General features: G+C 40.2%; 2 protein-coding genes across 5 annotated transcripts; both read left to right on the top strand.

The window, feature by feature from the left end:
* Positions 1-6165: 6165 nt before the first annotated feature.
* On the top strand, positions 6166-8669 carry LOC115054025 (UDP-glucuronosyltransferase 2C1-like). The gene is made up of 3 exons (XM_029518992.1): positions 6166-6459; positions 6585-7298; positions 7745-8669. The coding sequence occupies exons 1-3, from the start codon at positions 6166-6168 to the stop codon at positions 8327-8329; spliced, it is 1593 nt and encodes a 530-aa protein (XP_029374852.1). The 3' UTR covers positions 8330-8669.
* A 2192-nt stretch (positions 8670-10861) lies between these two features.
* LOC115054805 (UDP-glucuronosyltransferase 2C1-like) lies at positions 10862-19987 on the top strand. 4 transcript variants are annotated; one of them, XM_029520233.1, is made up of 5 exons: positions 10862-10991; positions 12437-12665; positions 17306-17375; positions 17485-18198; positions 18645-19987. In XM_029520233.1, the coding sequence occupies exons 1-5, from the start codon at positions 10961-10963 to the stop codon at positions 19227-19229; spliced, it is 1629 nt and encodes a 542-aa protein (XP_029376093.1). In that variant the 5' UTR covers positions 10862-10960; the 3' UTR covers positions 19230-19987. The 4 variants fall into 4 exon arrangements, with proteins under 4 accessions (XP_029376093.1, XP_029376092.1, XP_029376094.1 ...); XM_029520232.1 differs by lacking the exons at positions 17306-17375; positions 17485-18198; positions 18645-19987 and adding exons at positions 12862-13575; positions 13914-14665 and having other exon boundaries at positions 12437-12735; XM_029520234.1 differs by lacking the exons at positions 10862-10991; positions 17306-17375; positions 17485-18198; positions 18645-19987 and adding exons at positions 11015-11201; positions 12862-13575; positions 13914-14665 and having other exon boundaries at positions 12437-12735.
* The last annotated feature ends 330 nt before the right edge of the window (positions 19988-20317 follow it).

The raw sequence follows: 20317 nt of genomic DNA, 5'->3' as shown, positions 1-20317 counted from the left end.
AAATGTAGTTTCAGGCCATTTCAGTGAATGTGGGAGTTGAAGTTTCTGGAAAATAATTTAAGAGTGAATACACTGATATCTTTCTTTGCACATTCCAGCCAACGTATTTGATCTGCTGGGGTGTTATTATGCTCTGAGGAGGGGGGCAGATATTTGGCTCTTGCTCCAGGCAGAAAGTTAAAAGGTGTTTGGTATCACAGCCAACACGGGTGAGGGGGGGGGGACTGGTGACGTAATTATAGTTTAAACTGATCCTGAGTGTGATTTGAAGGCAGGTCAACACAAAGGGCAGGTAGAGGAGAGTATACGTTGGGAGGGGCTGGACAAACTACAATCATAATGCTCTTATTAGCACTTGGTGTAGACTCAAGGATGTGAAAATGCACATAATTGCGATCCAATAATCCCCGCACCCTTGAAGACTAAAACAATACTTCTAACTTGTCCAGACGGAGCAGAATTTACATGTCTGGAACAAATTACAAATTGAGTGAGAAGCAGCTTATTCAACATGGAGGTAACAGAACAACACTTTTCTGCTGAATGAATGTACAAATGTATTATTTTATGGCAAAGCTATGACTCATTTTGCATGCGTTTTTGAAACCAATTTAACTGTTATGTTATGTGGTTAGTTTCTTAATACCACAATGGCACATCTGCTTTTGCTGCCCATGTCAAGGTTAAAGTGGGGGGTTTTAGTGTGTGTTTTGATGGTTTGTAAGTTGATGTCTTCACTGTTTACATCATGCTGTGGCCTTAACCTTTCCACTTTTATGGATAGTTACAAAAGACTCCCCAGTTGAACGCTCAGCCTTTGGAAATTTTTGAAGTGTGTATAACTAAACTATTCTGTGTTCTGCGTGAGGCCCTCATGCTTAAACACAGGCCTGCCTCATGAAAAACACTCATGAATATAACTCCGGACGCTGTAAATGGACCTGACCCTCTGACATCTAAACACAGAACATAGATGGAGTTCAGCCTGAGCTCAGTGTGTTGTTTGGTTTATTCCGTACACAGTTGTTTATAGAACTATGACTCTGCATGTGTGTGTACATCTAGGTCCTTCACCGTAAATCCTCACACTCTGGGTTGAACTCACACAAGCTTAATCAGCACATTAACAAGGTCAAGTATAGAATAATGTCTTACTAGAGATTTGAGCAATCAGTAGATGTACCACATAACAATGCACACAGTTTACAGTTGTGTGCAGTGCACAATGCCAAATTCACTGTGTGATCAAGTTTGATAGCTGGTGAACTGCAAAGCTTCAAATTTGCCCTTTGTGTTTTCTGAAAGGATGCAATTAAGTGATTTCAGTGTTTCAGCCATGTGGAATTTTACCAGAAAGAGGGGAAGTTTTTCCTACGTGGGGTGATGTACAGCAGACATGCCCTTTTAGTCTTCCCTGTGTGTGCGCTTTGTTAGCCAGCAAGTGTTGTTGTCTGTGATGATTGTGGTTCTGCGATTTGTCTTGTGATGGCTGTTTGTCCTAATGCAGAACAAGGTATAAAATTTACATTTCTTTCAGGAAATAAATATGGACCCCACCCATTTCTATTTCTGAGATATCTGATCTCTGTGCTGTGTTCTGGGTCTGCCCTGCAGTTGTTTCTTTATAGGTTACGGTCATGCAGGTAACTTCATATGAATACCTCATGCTGTTGCTTAAGACTGTTAAGAACTGCACTCCAGCTGGCCTCCTAACAAAAAGGAAGAAGCCATCTGAAAACAAAATCGGGCATCAGAGCTGAGGATATGTCACATATGAGTGCTTAATCATCCCTCTAATTAAACCAATATGTTTGTGAGCGCGAGCAAATACATGTACATGTGGAACACACACGTGTCCACTGGCGTGCCCTCTCTAGAGAGCTGTCAGCGTTTCGCTCTGATGTTCTCCATGTCCAGAATGAACTGAAATTAAGTGCTATGGGTGGAAAAATAACCAGTGATCACATGTGACTTCGGATTTGGGTGTGCACACAGGCAGGGGTCAGTGAAGGGGCTCAATTGTGTCCAGTTGTGACGATAAGAAGTAGAATGAAACCAAAAACCTTGAGCAGTTGGATCTCTGTCAGATGACTGAAGTGACTCCTCAGCTCTGGCACGTTACCATATACTGGATGTTTTACATTGCACTGGCATATTTTTTTCCTTTTCTGTGGATATTAGAACATTTCAAACTCATGAGGCTGATATGCTGTTAGTCCGTGACTAATCCAGTAGAAACTGACGCATCACTCTGTATCTTAACTTCCACGTTTTTTTGTGCTGTTAATAATCTAACCACAATGTCACCACAAATTGTTGACTGGTTGAAACCGGTTTGTTTTTGCCCGCCTTCATTCACTGATGACCGTGATAGGAAATCTGAGATCCTGGCAACAATTTGCACTTGTATAGACAAGTGGATGGATTTTCAGAAGTTTTTTGAACACAATTGTTTGTTAGTTTAATGCTGAAAGTGACGATTTCATGCGTTCCCGTGTGGATTTCCTTTGTTCTCTTTAGGGCATTTACATTTTCTAATCCATTTTATCAGTTTAGGATAATAAACAAAGACTAAAACACTCTGGCGAGTCATACTGGAAGTCAAAGAAAGAAACATAATTGTTTAGGTTTGTGAATGCTCACTTGCTAATGAAAAACCTCTCTTTGCTTTAGAAGGCACTAAATTCTTAACCTTTTTCAAAACTATGCCTGACATTTTTAGTCTCTTCCATTCATTGCTGTCAATTCATCTGCAGAGATGTATAATTTTGGGAAAAACAGGAGAGGAAATGATTTTTCATAAATCTTAAAAATGCTTTGAGGAAATTATGTCCTGCACATTATCTGACAATTTGTTCAGCAAAACAGTTGTGTCTGCTCTTATTGTTATAATTGCATGTTATATTGCACATCACAGATACAAGTATGGTTCTGCAACACAGATTTTATTTGTAAATGTTATTTCAAATCAGCTGAGAGCAGTTTGTGCTGTGTACAACAATGACGGTGTCTAAATTGTCTGTTTGTATATGGACAGATGTCAAAATTTCCTTATGATGATATGAAGGTGTAGTTAAAATAAACATCTGAGAAAAAAAGCTTTTATGCAGCTTGTAATCAACAAGCTGCATCAAATTGTCCCAGTGGACTCATCTGCCCTTTAATTCAGACTGAATATACTGATGGAAGAAAAATTAAAGGTCAGTTTGATTATATTTGTATGGATGGATAAAAATGACAAACTGCAGCCATCTTGTGGAACAAACAAAGCCAAAATCAAAAGTCAAGTGAAGAAGGGTGGATGAAAGAGGATGTCAGGATATTTATGTGGTGTCATTGTTGGGGACCGATAGTGTCCTTTCAAATAAGTAACAGAAATAACCAAGGGAGCCCCTGAGAAGAGAAAGACGGCTCTGATTTCCAGCTGCACGGAGGTGGAATCTGAGCTGACAGAAGGCAGAAGGTCATCAAACACGGCTGTAAGTGCTGTTTCAGTGGAATGACATATTTAAAAGCTTCCCAAGATTGTTGTAAGGCGAGAGGGCTGGAAGCTGCACAGATGCAGTCACTCTGTCAGTACTTCAGAGGACCAAGGACAAAGAAATGGACATTTGTTTTCCTGAAAGGCTTTCCATCACAGAAAATCCGAGCTTTCACGTGTAGTGTGTCTTTGTCAAACAGGTTGGCACATGAGAGAAAAAACTTGCACTTGTGTTTGTTTTTATGGTTATCATCTGTCAACAGCGAGATCCTGCTGTAGCTTTCTGAGATCACCATCTCCACCCTGAGGAAACCTGAACAGCTCTCCTCCAAACACACACTCACGTAAACTGTGCCTTTATCTCTAATGGATTTATTAACCCCTTACAGTGACGAACTGTGAAATGCCAAGCCTCAACCATGATAACACTGATCTTAACTGAACTCCATTCAAAGTGTCAGAACAACAGGGATGGCTCTTTTCTGAAGTTAGCTTATAAGAGGGTGGCCAGATCACTGAATTACACAGTGCAGGTATGGAACTGCCCATCTGCTCTTATAATCTGAAGGCTACGGTTTCAAACTTTTTTTCTAATTCATCACGTGTTTAGACCCCCTAACTGCTGCATGAGTCAGACATCGCTGGGTTTCCACATGGTCATTACCCTGTCCAGAGCCCCGCTGACAAATGAAAACGACTTGTGCAGACTGTAACAAAAATAATCATTCTGATATTGTAATGGCCACTTTTTATTTATTCAGACTTTGGCTTTTCTGAGAGATATATGAGACGGAAAACTTCTGCCGACACGGCTGAGCGCGCTTGTGCTTCGGTGTTATTTGGAATATTTACTTTCATTGTAAATGATTACAAAGTAGCTATTTCATGTGACTTAATTGACAGCCGATGATGAAGCCTGCCAAAGCTTACTGTGCAATGGATTGTGATTTGGCGTACAGGGTTTGGCTTCCTCTGTCAGGCTGGAGAGAGGATCAACTACCAAAGTGTAGGAAACACCTGGAAAAATAAGGAACACATGATATTACAGCTGATGGGGAGCAGTTTCCTGTAGTGTCTGCCCAAAGCTGTGGGGTGTGAGGTAAACACAGGTGTTGTTAAGTTGGCTCATATATTAGTGCGCAAATATTCTGGTCTTGATAGAATTGTGGATATTTCATTCTTCTTGCAATTCATTTTATCATTGAGGGCTAAGTTCAAATTCATCCTCCTCCACCAGACTTGCAAGGATCATTATGTTTGCCGTCTGTGTTGGTGTTTGTGTGCAGGCAGACAGCAACATCACTGCGTTTCTTTTTTCTTTTTTAAAAAATGAGATGACGCCAGAGAATGAACTTTGTCATGACTTATCAAAGTTGGAGAGAGGGCATTTCATTTGAAAAGGGGTGGAGTAAAGGCTGAGCTGCCTGAAGGCCAGGGTCAAACATACACTGGAGGTTAGGGAAACATACCTTTGTGCTGTCACAGAGACATGGCCAGGATAACCACTGGACTGGTTAGCAGAGAGGGTGTGTATATTTTGTCTACATTAATCAAAGGTGCTGCAACTGAGAGGAAATATCGTGCAAATATCTCTATCAGTCCTTATTGCTCACTTTGGGAAGTTTTGTGTCTTTTTTTATTTTTTTTTGTAGATTTTTTAACCATTGTTGACATCCAGCCATGAAGCAAAACTGCCGCAGCGACACAGGTGACTCCTGATGCCACGCACAGACTAGATTTGGATGCTCCTAAATTTATCGTTGGGCGCTTTAACCACAGCCAGCTTAACAAAGCCTAAGAGAATTAGGCGCATTTTGTGCCTTTTGTGTAATATGTGTGTAACTGTAGCTATATACTAAGTGGACAGACCGATGTAAACGTTAAAATACTCTTTTTAAAAAGCGGCTTTTCTCACAAACAAAACTTCTCCCATCATCGGGTAAATATCTGTTCAAGTCACTGCATGCACAGAACTTCTTCATAACACCGATGACAGGTGGAGAGAACTTCTCTACAGACTGGGAGTTCCTTTCTGATACCACTGAGGACATAAATGTAATCTCAAAACGACATAGGGAATGTGCCACAAGTCTACTAAAGAGGGTGAACATAAGGAAACCCACAGGGCCTGATGCAATCTGCAGACGCACACTACGATACTGTGATGAATGGCTCAGTGAGGTTTTCGTTAAACTCTGCCAGATTAATGCTGACAATACCTATAGTTGGAAAAATGTCCGCCTTCATGGACCTCACCCTCCTAAATCAAAAAATGCCAAATACGCGTCTACAAATATCCTTAAATTTACTATGGATGGATGTGAATGGTCTGTGAAAGCTACAACTGACTTGCCCAAAATAAAACTTGAATCTAAAGGAAGTTCTACATCTGTGGACATCTGACATGCACAGAGATCAGCCAAAAATGCTAACGCATCAGGCCCCCTTCTGGGTGTGGGATGTGCTAAAGAATCCTGTCCTCTTCTCTGATGGACGACTGAGTTTGGCAGCTTAAAAAAAAGAGTACATACAAAACATTCAATGTAATTTTAGATGATGCAATTTCCCTAATAATAAAGCTGATTCCCACTCTATGACCTTGTTGAGCATGCACTTTTTTAAAGAACCGTTTGAAGCTCATTGTTAAAGAACTTTTACGTCTCTCTCTATACATTTCAGGAACCATGTCACTCCATCCTATGTGTGGAGTATTTGTATTGCTCAGTATATGTCTGATTTCCTTCACAACGCCTTGCTATGGAGGAAACATCCTGGTGTTCCCCGTAGATGGGAGTCACTGGATCAACATGAAGGTCCTGGTGGAAGAACTTCATGCCAGAGGACACAACATCACTGTGGTCAGAAGCTCCAACAGCTGGTACATCGCAGAGAAGTCTCCTCTCTACACATCCTTTACAGTTCAAATTAAGGAAAATCTTGAAGAATTTTTTGGAAAATACCTGAAGAATCATTTGAAGGTATGTCGGACGGATGATGTAATTCAGTCCACAGGGGTCATTAGAGCTCTAGAAATAGTGAAATATCACGATAGTCTCTGCATGCCACAGTTCTTCAGCACTTCTTCTCTAATCATTTTTTGCAGATGGAGAGAGAAGGAGCTTCAGCACTGACCTTCTTAAAACTTACCAAAGATTTCATTTCTATGGTTTCTGAGGGCCATTTCTTGTGGTGTGAAGCCATTTCTGAAATCTTTGATGATCCGAATAGAGTCAAAAGTTTAATTGATGCCCAATATGACCTTGTTCTCACTGACCCAGCTGTATCAGCAGGGGTTGTGTTAGCTAAGTATCTGAAGCTTCCCCTGGTGCTCAATGTTCGCTGGATCCCCAGTGGAGAAGGACACTTTGCAGTGGCCCCCTCACCCCTCTCTTATATCCCAGTGCCAGGATCAGGCTTAACTGATAAGATGGATTTCATGCAGAGGATCAAGAACTTGTTTTTTCACAGCATCATAGTTTTACAGCAGAAATTTGTCGTTGGGCCACATTATAATGCACTCTGTGATAAATACATTGAAGGTGGATGTGACGTCTTCTCACTTCTTCAAGAAGCTGACATTTGGCTGTTCAGGTCTGATTTTGTGTTTGACTTCCCTCGGCCCACTATGCCAAATATTGTCTACATCGGAGGGTTTCAGTGCAAACCAGCCCAACCTCTGCCAGCAGACCTGGAACAGTTTGTTCAGAGTGCTGGGGAGCATGGAGTGATCATCATGACTCTGGGGACGTTGGTTAATGCCTTGCCTGCAGAGGTTGCAGAGGAAATTGCCAGCGTCTTTGCCAAAATGCCTCAGAAGGTAACACACAGTGGGTGATCCATTCTCAATTATGTGAAATGAATATAAATCGATGCTCAAAATGTAACTATGTTTTTTTTATATTTAAATTTTATGTGTCACACAGAATACTGTTATCAGTTTTATTGCCTCTCCACACCTGGCAGGTTGGAGGTCACCTGCTAGGTCAGATTTGGTCAGATCAGCAGGAGTCTCATTGAGACATATAATGGTTAATTTCCTGTTAACCATTAACTCAGATTCACACTATTGACTAAAACTGTAGACTACATATATCAATCTACTGTAGGTACTTTAGGTTGGGCTTCATTCAGTTGTTTTTGCGATGTAAATCTTCAAATAATTTGGGAAGTGTTTAGCAGTAAGATTGTAGTGTCAGTATCTTTATATTGTCTATCTACTTCTGTGCAGAATTTAAGATCATAATTCTTTCTGTTTCTAACCAGGTGATATGGAGACACAAAGGGGAGCGACCTTCCACTTTGGGCAACAACACCCTGATAGTGGACTGGATGCCACAGAAGGACCTCCTGGGCCACCCACAGACCAAAGTCTTTGTAGCTCACGGAGGAACCAACGGGGTCCAGGAGGCCATTTATCATGGCGTCCCTGTACTTGGCATCCCCCTGTTCTTTGACCAATATGACAACCTTCTACGTCTGCAGGAGAGAGGAGCTGGAAAGATCATTCTGTTAGCTGATGTTAACAGTCAGACTTTTGAACAAGCTCTAAAGGAAGTTCTCCATCAAGAAAGCTACAGACAGAACATAGAAAGACTGTCACGTTTGCACAGAGATCAGCCGATAGCACCCATGGATCGGGCCGTCTTCTGGGTGGAATATGTTATGCGCCATAAAGGGGCTCCACACCTGTGTACAGAGGCTTATAAGATGCCCTGGTACTCATACTACTGTGTGGATGTAATGGTGTTTTTGCTAAGTGCAGCGGCTGTGCTGCTGCTCTCTACTTTGGCCATTTTCAGGTTTCTGTGCTGCAGCCGTAAGAGAAAGACCAAAGACAAACAACACTGAGCTCAGACACATTTAGAAATATACTGCAATCATTTAGGAGAAATCATGTTTTGTACCGCTTAATTTTGTATGAAGTAAAATGACAGCCACTCACTTCATTTATACGCATGTAAGACTTACATATAGTTGAATTAACTGAGTCAATACAGAATCCTTCAGTCGGTTCAGCCAGTGTCTGTCTGGTCATTTTCTTTGTGCCTGTCACGTGGGCTCAGGTCTGTATGTCTACGACACATCTGCCTCAGTGTAACAACAGCTTCAAGCACATTCACAACTTCTCCCTGCACAAAACTGTTATCTGGAATAATGAGTTCACAACTGAAAAGAATAAATTACTATACCTGAAACATTGGATTGACAGGTTAATAATTTACCGTGCAGATTTACTAAATGATGAAGCCCAAAGTTTTAATGATGAAGAATTTCTCAGATTCAAATTATTTCCTGTTACTTATAAAGAATATCAAATGGTGATAAACGCTATGGTGGAATTATCCACTTTGAGAAAGATAAGATAGAGCAGTGCTTCTCAGTTATTTTCTGTTAAGCCCCCCTTCGGAGGAAGAACATTTTTTCATGCCCCCCACCCACTATTGTAACAATAAACATATTAGGAATCATTTTTCAGAAAAAGGAAACACCCTGAGGAAAAATTTGTATGGGCCTCCCATCTCTGACATTTACTGGAAAACAACATGGCTCCTTCCACACAATTTAGCTATTTCCAATAAACTTAGAGAAGTTCAATATAAAATTATACACAACATTATTCCCACATACATATATCTGTCAAAATGTGTCACTATTGCCATTGAATGTGAATTCTGTAACATTGAAGACTCAACGAAGCACGTCTCTTTTGAATGTCGGTCTTCCTTAAAGTTTTGGAAAGGAATTGAGAATTATATCACCCTATAGACCAACCTTTCAATTTAAATTGGAAGGGAAAGATGTTACTGTATTATGATAATAAAAAACAAACATTCAACATCTCATTAATCTCATTAATTCTCCAAATGTTGACCTTCCGTTCCAGTTTTCCAACTTGATTTTAAGAACTATGTTGAATGTATAAAAAAGATTGACAATAAGAAATGTCTTACTAGTATGACTATAATTCAAGAACTATTTTGAGAATTGTGATCTTCACTGCCGGTTTTTATGATAAACTATTTACATTTATATTCTGTACTTATTTATCTACCTTTGCTTTTCTCCATTATTTGTCTCATATTTATTTATTTATTTTAGTTAAGATGCCAAACTTCTTCTGTATTGCTGGTATGTCAATTGTTGTGGATTGTAATTGGTAACGTTTTTCGATTAAATTTATTGAAAAAAAAAAAAAAAAACGGCTTCAAACACAGAGACCTCGGAGTAGGAAGAGTTGGTTAAAAACAAAAATAAACAAAAACTACATCAACAACGGTGCTGCATCAGTGATTTGGACTTGGTTTGGATTTGTAAAAAAGTCAGATGGTGAGCAGAAAAATGTCATTTTCGGGACGTGTCGGGTGACTGTACCTGCAAATGAGGGTAACACGAGCAGTTGGTTCTACCATCTAAAAACAAAACATATCCTCGAGGAAGAGGAGAGCCAGAGGATGCGCTCAGCTCAAAAGCCCAGTCAGCCTCCGAACATAGGAGGGAGGGAAAACGTTTGCCCAACCGTAGAGTCTTTACGGTGAACGTGCGCTGCGCCCTTCTGTCTAATTCTCAATGAAATGTCATGAAAGAGTCTGTTTATCATCACAGAATTATATCCGTACCCCTGCGCTAAGACTGAGGCACCCAGGAGTAGTTGACAGCAACAGTGTGTGTGTGTGTGTTGGATGATAGAAATGCTGCGTTGTAGGACCCTGTTGTACTGTTTTTATTTAAGATATCAGCAATGTTATCTGTGTTCGTTTGCACTATTTTGTACCAGAGCACTGAGTTTTCATTTTGAGTTTTGAGATCTGCACAATCAATGTTCTCAAAATTAAATTATATATGTTTTGTTATTCTTTTGTTATTTTTTATTTATTTATACATTTTTTAATTAATTTAGTTTTGCTAAGGGACTATATAACCCATTCATAAATACTGCCATTATTATTTTTACACTTAAGTTTATATTGTGAAATATACCGTTACCGTGAACAGATTCAATTTATACCACAATGTGGATTTTAAATCATATCACCCAGCCCTACTACGATGGTACACATTTCTTTGATTTGCTCATCTTCACTTCCAGATTCAGAATATATCTAATGTCTGCAGCGTGAATCAGTCCTATTCAAAGCTTAACACAGCCTTAGAATGATGAAAGGTAGACTTGTTCAAGCTTTTCTACAGGCAATCCCTAAATTAGCGCTCACAATGAAGCTTGTGCCAGATTATCTGTCTCCTGTTCTCGCTCACCCTTTCACCGATATTTCACCATCTAACTTCCTTTGTCCTTATCACAAGCATGAAGATTCCTTTATGTTGATTGGCTAGAATTGTGAGGTGTGACAAGTGTTGGCCAGTTTCATCCTATCCAATGTACAAAGATGGGGCTGAGTACATACACCTGATTTTTCATCAGCAACAATGTTGAACGGATTCTAATGAGGAGAAATCTATTGAATTTGACAAAAATTGTACATGATTACACTAACTTTCTCTACTTTTGAATGTAAGTATTGGCTTTCATAATAGGTGTATTTTATTTACTTCTATGTCACCCTGAACAAATGCGGAAATTCGGAAGGATGGCAACAGGCGTGGCAGCTGTTTTTTTATACATGACTAACTCAGTCAAATTACCACTGTGTGGAGACATTTTAACATCATTTGCTTCTGAGTACTCTGAGCTGACAGGCCCATTCCAGGCATCCGATTAAAGGTGAGCAATAAAACTTTTTTTTTCACCAACAGGAATCTGAGGAAGTCCACCACAGACTTCTGGAACCAAAAAAAAAATTATTCGCTTTATTGTCTTTCCCAGGGATTTAAATCAGTATTTGTGCAGGAGTAAGTAAGCAACTGTATTTTTGCAGCGCTTTTTGAAGTCAGAGCTGAAAAAGAGCTGCACAAAAACAAATAGATGACTGAAGCGGTTATTTTAATTTCTAAGCTGTGGTGGAAAGAGAAAAGTACATTTGATCAGTAAAATTATGATGAACTTCAATTTAACTTGAATTCATCGATTTCATACAACTGCGTACTTTTTGTACCCTTTATTTAGTAATAGATTTTTTTCATTTAGTAAACTTTGATTAAAAAATAAAAATAAAAACAAAAAGACTGTAATGTAGCCAGTGTTAGCAGCAACAAGTGTTTACTTACTCGTCCAAAATCCGGAAGTTCATCATCAGACTTTATTCCAAGTTTCCAGATGTAGAAAGCAATGTCTTGGCAAACAAGCCCATTCAGTCTCTTCACTGTCTCCAATCTGCCCTGAGGACATAGTGGAAAGGGATATTGTAACCTCTGGATTTGTTAACACAAGAAAAAATTCACTGGCGTTTTGAAAAAGCCACATTCTGTAACAAAGAAATCTTACAAACAACCACATTAAAGTGAATGGTGCTGTTTGTATTTTGCCCATAGACATCAAATGTTATTACGATGACGATGCTCAAATCAATATAGAGACGGAAACATTACCACCGCCAGTAACAGTAAGACAGGTTAAGAAAAAAAGGCACTTATTCAACCATAAAACAAACACATCCAATAGTATCTGTTGGATCTGTATCTGTTAGTAGCCGCCCCAAATGGATGAAAAGCAACCACCATCCAAAGCAGGAAAAATCTGAGCCCTCTAGAGGAAATATAATGTGAAGAGGAACGGGAGTGAAGCCTCAATACAGCTGAAGTTGACTATAAAGAATAAAGAGTCTCTTTAAATGAGCTCACAATGTGAACATGAAATGAATCCTGTGCCCTTTTCTGTTGGACAACTGAGTTTGCCTGTTTAAAAAAAGAGGAAAGAGAAAATATTTAATGTGTTTTTAGACTGTGGGATTTCCCTTATAATAAAGCTGATTCCCACTCTATGACACTGAAAACATGCACTGCTATTGATAATTGTTTGAAACTCATAATTAAAGTACTTCACGTCTTCCTCCATTTCAGGTACCATGTCGCTGCCTCCTGTGTGTAGGATTTTGACTTTAGTCGGCATATGTCTGATTTCCTTCACAACTCCTTGCTATGGAGGAAACATCCTGGTGTTCCCCGTAGATGGGAGTCACTGGATCAACATGAAGGTCCTGGTGGAAGAACTTCATGCCAGAGGACACAACATCACTGTGATCAGAGGCTCCACCAGCTGGTACATCGCAGAGAAGTCTCCTCTCTACACATCCTTTACAGTTCAAATTAAGGAAGGTTATGAAGAATTTTTTGGAAAATACCTGAAGAAGCATTTGAAGGTACATCATTATGGATGATGTAATTCAGTCCACAGGGGTGATTAGAGCTCTAGAAATAGTGAAATATCACGATAGTCTCTGCATGCCACAGTTCTTCAGCACTTCTTCTCTCATCATTTTTTGCAGATGGAGAGAGAAGGAGCTTCAGCACTGACCTTCTTAAAACTTACCAAAGATTTCATTTCTATGGTTTCTGAGGGCCATTTCTTGTGGTGTGAAGCTATTTCTGAAATCTTTGATGATCCGAATAGAGTCAAAAGTTTAATTGATGCCCAATACGACCTTGTTCTCACTGACCCAGCTGTATCAGTAGGGGTTGTGTTAGCTAAGTATCTGAAGCTTCCCCTGGTGCTCAATGTTCGCTGGATCCCTGGTGGAGAAGGACACTTTGCAGTGGCCCCCTCACCCCTCTCTTATATCCCAGTGCCAGGATCAGGCTTAACTGATAAGATGGATTTCATGCAGAGGATCAAGAACTTGTTTTTTCACAGCATCATAGTTTTACAGCAGAAATTTGTCCTTGGGCCACATTATGATGCACTCTGTGATAAATACATTGAAGGTGGATGTGACGTCTTCTCACTTCTTCAAGAAGCTGACATTTGGCTGTTCAGGTCCGATTTTGTGTTTGACTTCCCTCGGCCCACTATGCCAAATATTGTCTACATTGGAGGGTTTCAGTGCAAACCAGCCCAACCTCTGCCAGCAGACCTGGAACAGTTTGTTCAGAGTGCTGGGGAGCATGGAGTGATCATCATGACTCTGGGAAGTACAGTCAACGCTTTGCCTGCAGAGGTTGCAGAGGAAATAGCCAGTGCCTTTGCCAAGATGCCTCAGAAGGTAACACACAGTGGGTGATCCGCCAAATGTGCAACTCATCAGATCAAATAAAAAATAATGCAAGTGTTGAGTAAAATAATAAATCCAATGAATATATCAAATTTAAAAAGGATAACACAACCCTTGATATATTGGCAGCCTGGTCAGCCAGGGCCTCTAATGATTCAGAATGAGTGACTATAGAACAGATGACAGATTCATGTATTTGAAATAAATTGATGTTATCTGATAGATTTACTGAGTTGTATATTAAGGCCTCTGTGCAAAGTCTTCATACAACATCAGCTGCTTCTGTGCAGAATCTAAGTAAGATCATAATTCTTTCTGTTTCTAACCAGGTGATATGGAGACACAAAGGAGAGCGACCTTCCACTTTGGGCAACAACACCCTGATAGTGGACTGGATGCCACAGAAGGACCTCCTGGGCCACCCACAGACCAAAGTCTTTGTAGCTCATGGAGGAACCAACGGGGTCCAGGAGGCCATTTATCATGGCGTCCCTGTACTTGGCATCCCCCTGTTCTTTGACCAATATGACAACCTTCTACGTCTGCAGGAGAGAGGAGCTGGAAAGATCATTCTGTTAGCTGATGTTAACAGTCAGACTTTTGAACAAGCTCTAAAGGAAGTTCTCCATCAAGAAAGCTACAGACAGAACATAGAAAGACTGTCACGTTTGCACAGAGATCAGCCGATAGCACCCATGGATCGGGCCGTCTTCTGGGTGGAATATGTTATGCGCCATAAAGGGGCTCCACACCTGCGTACAGAGGCTTATAAGATGCCCTGGTACTCATACTACTGTGTGGATGTAATGGTGTTTTTGCTAAGTGCAGCGGCTGTGCTGCTGCTCTCTACTTTGGCCATTTTCAGGTTTCTGTGCTGCAGCCGTAAGAGAAAGACCAAAGACAAACAACACTGAGCTCAGACTCATTTAGAAATATACTGCAATCATTTAGGGGGAATCATGTTTTGTACCGCTTAATTTTGTATGAAGTAAAATGACAGCCACTCACTTCATTTATACGCATGTAAGACTTACATATAGTTGAATTAATTGAGTCAATACAGAATCCTTCAGTCCGTTCAGCCAGTGTCTGTCTGGTCATTTTCTTTGTGCCTGTCATGTGTATGTCTGACAGTTCAACTACACGGTCTCTACTGCTGCATATCAACTTCAGTTTTGACCTTCTCCTCTTTTGACGTTTCTTTTTGTCTCATTCTGTCTCTGTCTCTCAACAATATTTGCCGTCACACCTCTGCCATAGCGGTGTGCGGTATATGAGGTAGACGGTATAAATGATACAAACACTGAGGTCAGATTCATTTAGAAATATGCTACACTGGTTTCTGTCAGACACACATTGTAAAAATGTTTGATACACATTAATAATTCAATCAGTTTTAGTAACATGATCCATTTCTGTAATGTGTGTGAGATGCCTAATGAACAATCTAAGTGTGAAGGATAAATCAAAACTGTTATGTATGCATACTGTCAACAAAAAATTTAAATTGATTGGTGAGAAACTGGTAATTAGTAGTTTTTGTCAAGTGAATGTGACATGTTGAGTGAGTATTGTACCTGTGTTCTGGTCACACCAAGTCCACGAACATTATATGATGAGTCCCGTTGTTCCTACAGGCTCACATGGAATCTGCTCCCCGCCAACCTTTGACAGATCAAACACAGATATTCCTTAAAAAGTCAGGAGAACAAAAATTGATTTAAAACATATGAATTTTGCTACTAATTTTGTTTCAATTAGACTTCATCTTACTGTTTTCCACTGCTTCATGCGTACTGTCAATTTACATACTTTTAATTTAAAATTTTTGGTTTACACTGCTTTTTATTGTAACACTAATACAGTGTGATTTGAAATCGTGGTGTGTTGGCTGACTTGATCTGACTTGAAATCAGATCAAGTCAGCCAGGTCAGGCAGGCCTGCCAACTATTTGTTCCTTATTTAGTTGTCAGGAAGTTTGCAACCAAAGGGTGTGCAAAGTGTCTCACCTGCATGAGGTTATCAGAGTGTGCGTTACGGTCATTGTCGTGGAAACAAAAAGAAGGCATTAGGACCCAGCAGAGCCAGCTCAAAGGGAACATTGTTTTTTGTCTGCTACGAGAAGAGATTGTTTTTCTCTTTAGTGAGTGGGAGATAAGAAACTGCAAACACCAAAGAAGCTGGACCAGAAGAGAAAAGCTGAAAAACTGGTAATATGACAACTGACTTACACACTGAGTGTCGAGCAATATCAGGAAGCTGTGGTCAACTAATGATAACCTCAACAGAAGCATGGTCTGTGTTACAAACTATGACCATGTGGTGAATAGAACTTTCCAATTTTCTTTAATGAATGAAACACAAAATTCATAAGATGCTCATTTGCCAGCTTATCTGCGCCATTTCTCTGTGGACACACTTAGATGAGCATTTCCCATGTGAATGCCATAGATAAAATTTTTTTGAGAATTTGCTGCTTCTTGTGAACTGAGTCAATTTTGCTTCCACAACAAATAATTGATGGACTGATCATGGAAACGAGTGGCAGGTACGCCCATATTGAAAATTCATCATTGATTGTAGTGCAGAGGCAGCGCGGAGGCATAGTTGCCTCAAAACAAGGAGGTTGTGGGTTCCATTCTCCAGCCTATAAGGCCCTTTTGTGTGGAGTTTGCATGTTTTCTCCGTCCCTGTGTGGGCCTCCCGTAGGTGTGAGTGAGTGCTCATCTCTGTCTGTGTTTTTAGTGCCATTCAGGGCTGTTTTAGTGGAAAAAGTGAGGCCGACACACTATTTGGTCAGTGGTTGTAATGTTATGGTTGATCAGCATATGTGTGGTATTTTTGGAACAGGAAGGTGTCATGAACAATCCAGACTGTCAAAAGCACAAATTAATATCTACCGAACATGTTGAAAACATGATATACGTCTCTCCTGGCCTCCTCTCTTGTTTTCCCCCAGATTGGACTTTATTCTCTGAAACGCATATTGGTCAATATTACAGCCTTGAAAGACCCGATGGGACAGTTGATATGACGTAAGCAGTGTCCTCACGTCACAGAGTCACGTTTATAAAGCAGCAACCAGTATACCATGTAGTGCCAACGAAATGATCAAAGAAGAAGCACACACTAATCAAAATAGAATAATGAAATTAAAAAAGAGAGCAAAGAAAATATCACTTCCGTACACACAGTCTGCACTGCACCGTCATAAAAATCATATCATACTTGCTGCGAGTAACTCATTTAACTGTGGAAGGATCAACTGTCCGTGAGAGTGGAGTTTGAGCTCAGATATATGAGGGATCCTTTAGATGGATAGTCAGTCGACAGGTGAGTAGAACATCTGACTTTTGGGAACATTACCATTATTATGGTCAGTGTGGGGCTACAGGAAATTCCCACTGCATGGGTTTCCTGACCAAATACTTCTGTTTCATAATATTTTTGAGATTATTATTTAAGCACCTTCATGTCTTCTTCCATTTCAGGTACCATGTCGCTGCCTCCTATGTGTAGGATTTTGACTTTAGTCGGCATATGTCTGATTTCCTTCACAACGCCTTGCTATGGAGGAAACATCCTGGTGTTCCCCGTAGATGGGAGTCACTGGATCAACATGAAGGTCCTGGTGGAAGAACTTCATGCCAGAGGACACAACATCACTGTGATCAGAGGCTCCACCAGCTGGTACATCGCAGAGAAGTCTCCTCTCTACACATCCATTACAGTTGAATTGGGTGAATACAATGACACCTTTTTTCAGCTCTTCCTACAGGAGCAAATGAGGGTATGTCGATGTGATGTACTGGGCCCAGTGTGGGCCATTTAGTCATTGATATTTTACAATTATCTATTTTCCTGAATTTTTCTATATGTGTTTTTATTTGTTTTTCCAGACACTAAGGGAAAAGGCGTCAGTATTGACCTTCTTGAAACTCAACAATGCTTTCATGTCAATGATTAATAATGTCCATATCCTGTGGTGTGAAGTCCTTGAAAAAATTTTTGATGATGACAATCTTTTCAAAATTTTGATTGACTCCAGATACGACCTTGTTCTCACTGACCCAGCCTTGGCAGCAGGGGTTGTGTTAGCTAAGTATCTGAAGCTTCCCCTGGTGCTCAATGTTCGCTGGATCCCCAGTGGAGAAGGACACTTTGCAGTGGCCCCCTCACCCCTCTCTTATATCCCAGTGCCAGGATCAGGCTTAACTGATAAGATGGATTTCATGCAGAGGATCAAGAACCTGTTTTTTCACAGCATCATAGTTTTACATCAGAAATTTGTCCTTGGGCCACATTATGATGCACTCTGTGATAAATACATTGAAGGTGGATGTGACGTCTTCTCACTTCTTCAAGAAGCTGACATTTGGCTGTTCAGGTCCGATTTTGTGTTTGACTTCCCTCGGCCCACTATGCCAAATATTGTCTACATCGGAGGGTTTCAGTGCAAACCAGCCCAACCTCTGCCAGCAGACCTGGAGCAGTTTGTTCAGAGTGCTGGGGAGCATGGAGTGATCATCATGACTCTGGGAAGTACAGTCAATGCCTTGCCTGCAGAGGTTGCAGAGGAAATAGCCAGCGTCTTTGCCAAAATGCCTCAGAAGGTAACACACAGTGGGTGATCCATTCTCAATTATGTGAAATGAATATGAATTGATGCTCAAAATGTAACTATGTTTTTTTTATATTTAAATTTTATGTGTCACACAGAATACTGTTATCAGTTTTATTGCCTCTCCACACCTGGCAGGTTGGAGGTCACCTGCTAGGTCAGATTTGGTCAGATCAGCAGGAGTCTCATTGAGACATATAATGGTTAATTTCCTGTTAACCATTAACTCAGATTCACACTATTGACTAAAACTGTAGACTACATATATCAATCTACTGTAGGTACTTTAGGTTGGGCTTCATTCAGTTGTTTTTGCGATGTAAATCTTCAAATAATTTGGGAAGTGTTTAGCAGTAAGATTGTAGTGTCAGTATCTTTATATTGTCTATCTACTTCTGTGCAGAATTTAAGATCATAATTCTTTCTGTTTCTAACCAGGTGATATGGAGACACAAAGGAGAGCGACCTTCCACTTTGGGCAACAACACCCTGATAGTGGACTGGATGCCACAGAAGGACCTCCTGGGCCACCCACAGACCAAAGTCTTTGTAGCTCACGGAGGAACCAACGGGGTCCAGGAGGCCATTTATCATGGCGTCCCTGTACTTGGCATCCCCCTGTTCTTTGACCAATATGACAACCTTCTACGTCTGCAGGAGAGAGGAGCTGGAAAGATCATTCTGTTAGCTGATGTTAACAGTCAGACTTTTGAACAAGCTGTAAAGGAAGTTCTCCATCAAGAAAGCTACAGACAGAACATAGAAAGACTGTCACGTTTGCACAGAGATCAGCCGATAGCACCCATGGATCGGGCCGTCTTCTGGGTGGAATATGTTATGCGCCATAAAGGGGCTCCACACCTGCGTACAGAGGCTTATAAGATGCCCTGGTACTCATACTACTGTGTGGATGTAATGGTGTTTTTGCTAAGTGCAGCGGCTGTGCTGCTGCTCTCTACTTTGGCCATTTTCAGGTTTCTGTGCTGCAGCCGTAAGAGAAAGACCAAAGACAAACAACACTGAGCTCAGACACATTTAGAAATATGCCACCCTAGTTTATCTGAAGTAAATATTGTTCAAGGTGTTTATCCATTAGCGACTGCTGAAGTTATAAAACCAATCCACCAGCTAAATTGAAAGTAAAAAACAAAAAACAAAACATTTCACCACTGCCATTGCAGTTTTTCCAATCTAAGTATGATCTATGCTACAAACTGTGACAGTGTAGTTGAAAGTACTTTCTAATTCTCTCTTATTTAGACACAACATGAAGATCTTCAGCAGTTGACCTACTAGCTTTACTGCATTAAGCGCCACATCTTTGTGGAGAGATGGGAATAAATATTTCCAAAATGTTTCTCAAGAGAGAACACTGTGTCATGGCTCAACCTCATATGCGTGCAATTACACACTGTTTCTGATTTTATTTTGTTTTGGGTTTTTTTTGGTATCCCTTGTCTGTCTCCCTCTCTCTCACCTTTCCTGTTTTCAGAACCAGGATTGAAGATACCTGACTCTGACTCTGATCCAGATTACATCAGGGTGTAAAAAGTAGAACTAAAGGAGCAGCAGGAGTGAAGGAGGAATTTCCACTTCTGTGTGTGGACTTCTTTGAACTGGAGCTTGGTTTCACATGGTCCTTTGTTATTGTCCATGGCCTTAACCGTAAGGCATTTTATTTTTGTTGTTTATTTCTGCTTTTTGGTCATTGATCTCTCTGAGTTTGGTTTACAAGTTTGGTTTTGGGTTTGGTTCAATTTAAAGTTTTTTGTTCAGCAGTGTTTCTGCCTTAACTTATAACTTAGAAATAAACATTGGCCCGTTTTCTCCTCCTCCCTGTTGTGATGTCATTCATTTTTGTGAATCTACTGCAAGTCTTTTAAATTTTGAAAAGGACGTTAATGCCATGGACAGAAAATTGATTAATCAAGTCAGATTTCCTGCTTTTAGTAAACTGCATCACTGAATCACAATTGCTAGACTTACTATGATAACAGCTTCAGATATTGAATATGAATTATTGCATTTAACTGGATTAGTTGCAGTCCATGTCGTATAGTAATATATTTTAAAATATAGTAGTAAAATATGTAATAAGCATAAATTAAAGG

This window comes from Echeneis naucrates, chromosome 14 (genome assembly GCF_900963305.1).
Source record: "Echeneis naucrates chromosome 14, fEcheNa1.1, whole genome shotgun sequence".
NCBI lineage: Eukaryota > Metazoa > Chordata > Actinopteri > Carangiformes > Echeneidae > Echeneis > Echeneis naucrates.
The sequence above is the reverse complement of the archived record's forward strand: the minus strand, read 5'-3'. Positions and strand labels throughout refer to the sequence as shown.

What these genes read in the sequence shown, in the direction of transcription:
- LOC115054025 (XM_029518992.1), top strand. Translation starts at nt 6,166, where the DNA reads ATGTCACTCCATCCTATGTGTGGAGTATTTGTATTGCTCAGTATATGT. An exon ending in ACCTGAAGAATCATTTGAAG is followed by an intron (nt 6,460 to 6,584) that starts GTATGTCGGACG and finishes CATTTTTTGCAG; the next exon opens with ATGGAGAGAGAAGGAGCTTC. An exon ending in TTGCCAAAATGCCTCAGAAG is followed by an intron (nt 7,299 to 7,744) that starts GTAACACACAGT and finishes GTTTCTAACCAG; the next exon opens with GTGATATGGAGACACAAAGG.
- LOC115054805 (XM_029520233.1), top strand. Translation starts at nt 10,961, where the DNA reads ATGATTACACTAACTTTCTCTACTTTTGAAT. An exon ending in AACTTTCTCTACTTTTGAAT is followed by an intron (nt 10,992 to 12,436) that starts GTAAGTATTGGC and finishes CCTCCATTTCAG; the next exon opens with GTACCATGTCGCTGCCTCCT. An exon ending in TCCTACAGGAGCAAATGAGG is followed by an intron (nt 17,376 to 17,484) that starts GTATGTCGATGT and finishes TTGTTTTTCCAG; the next exon opens with ACACTAAGGGAAAAGGCGTC.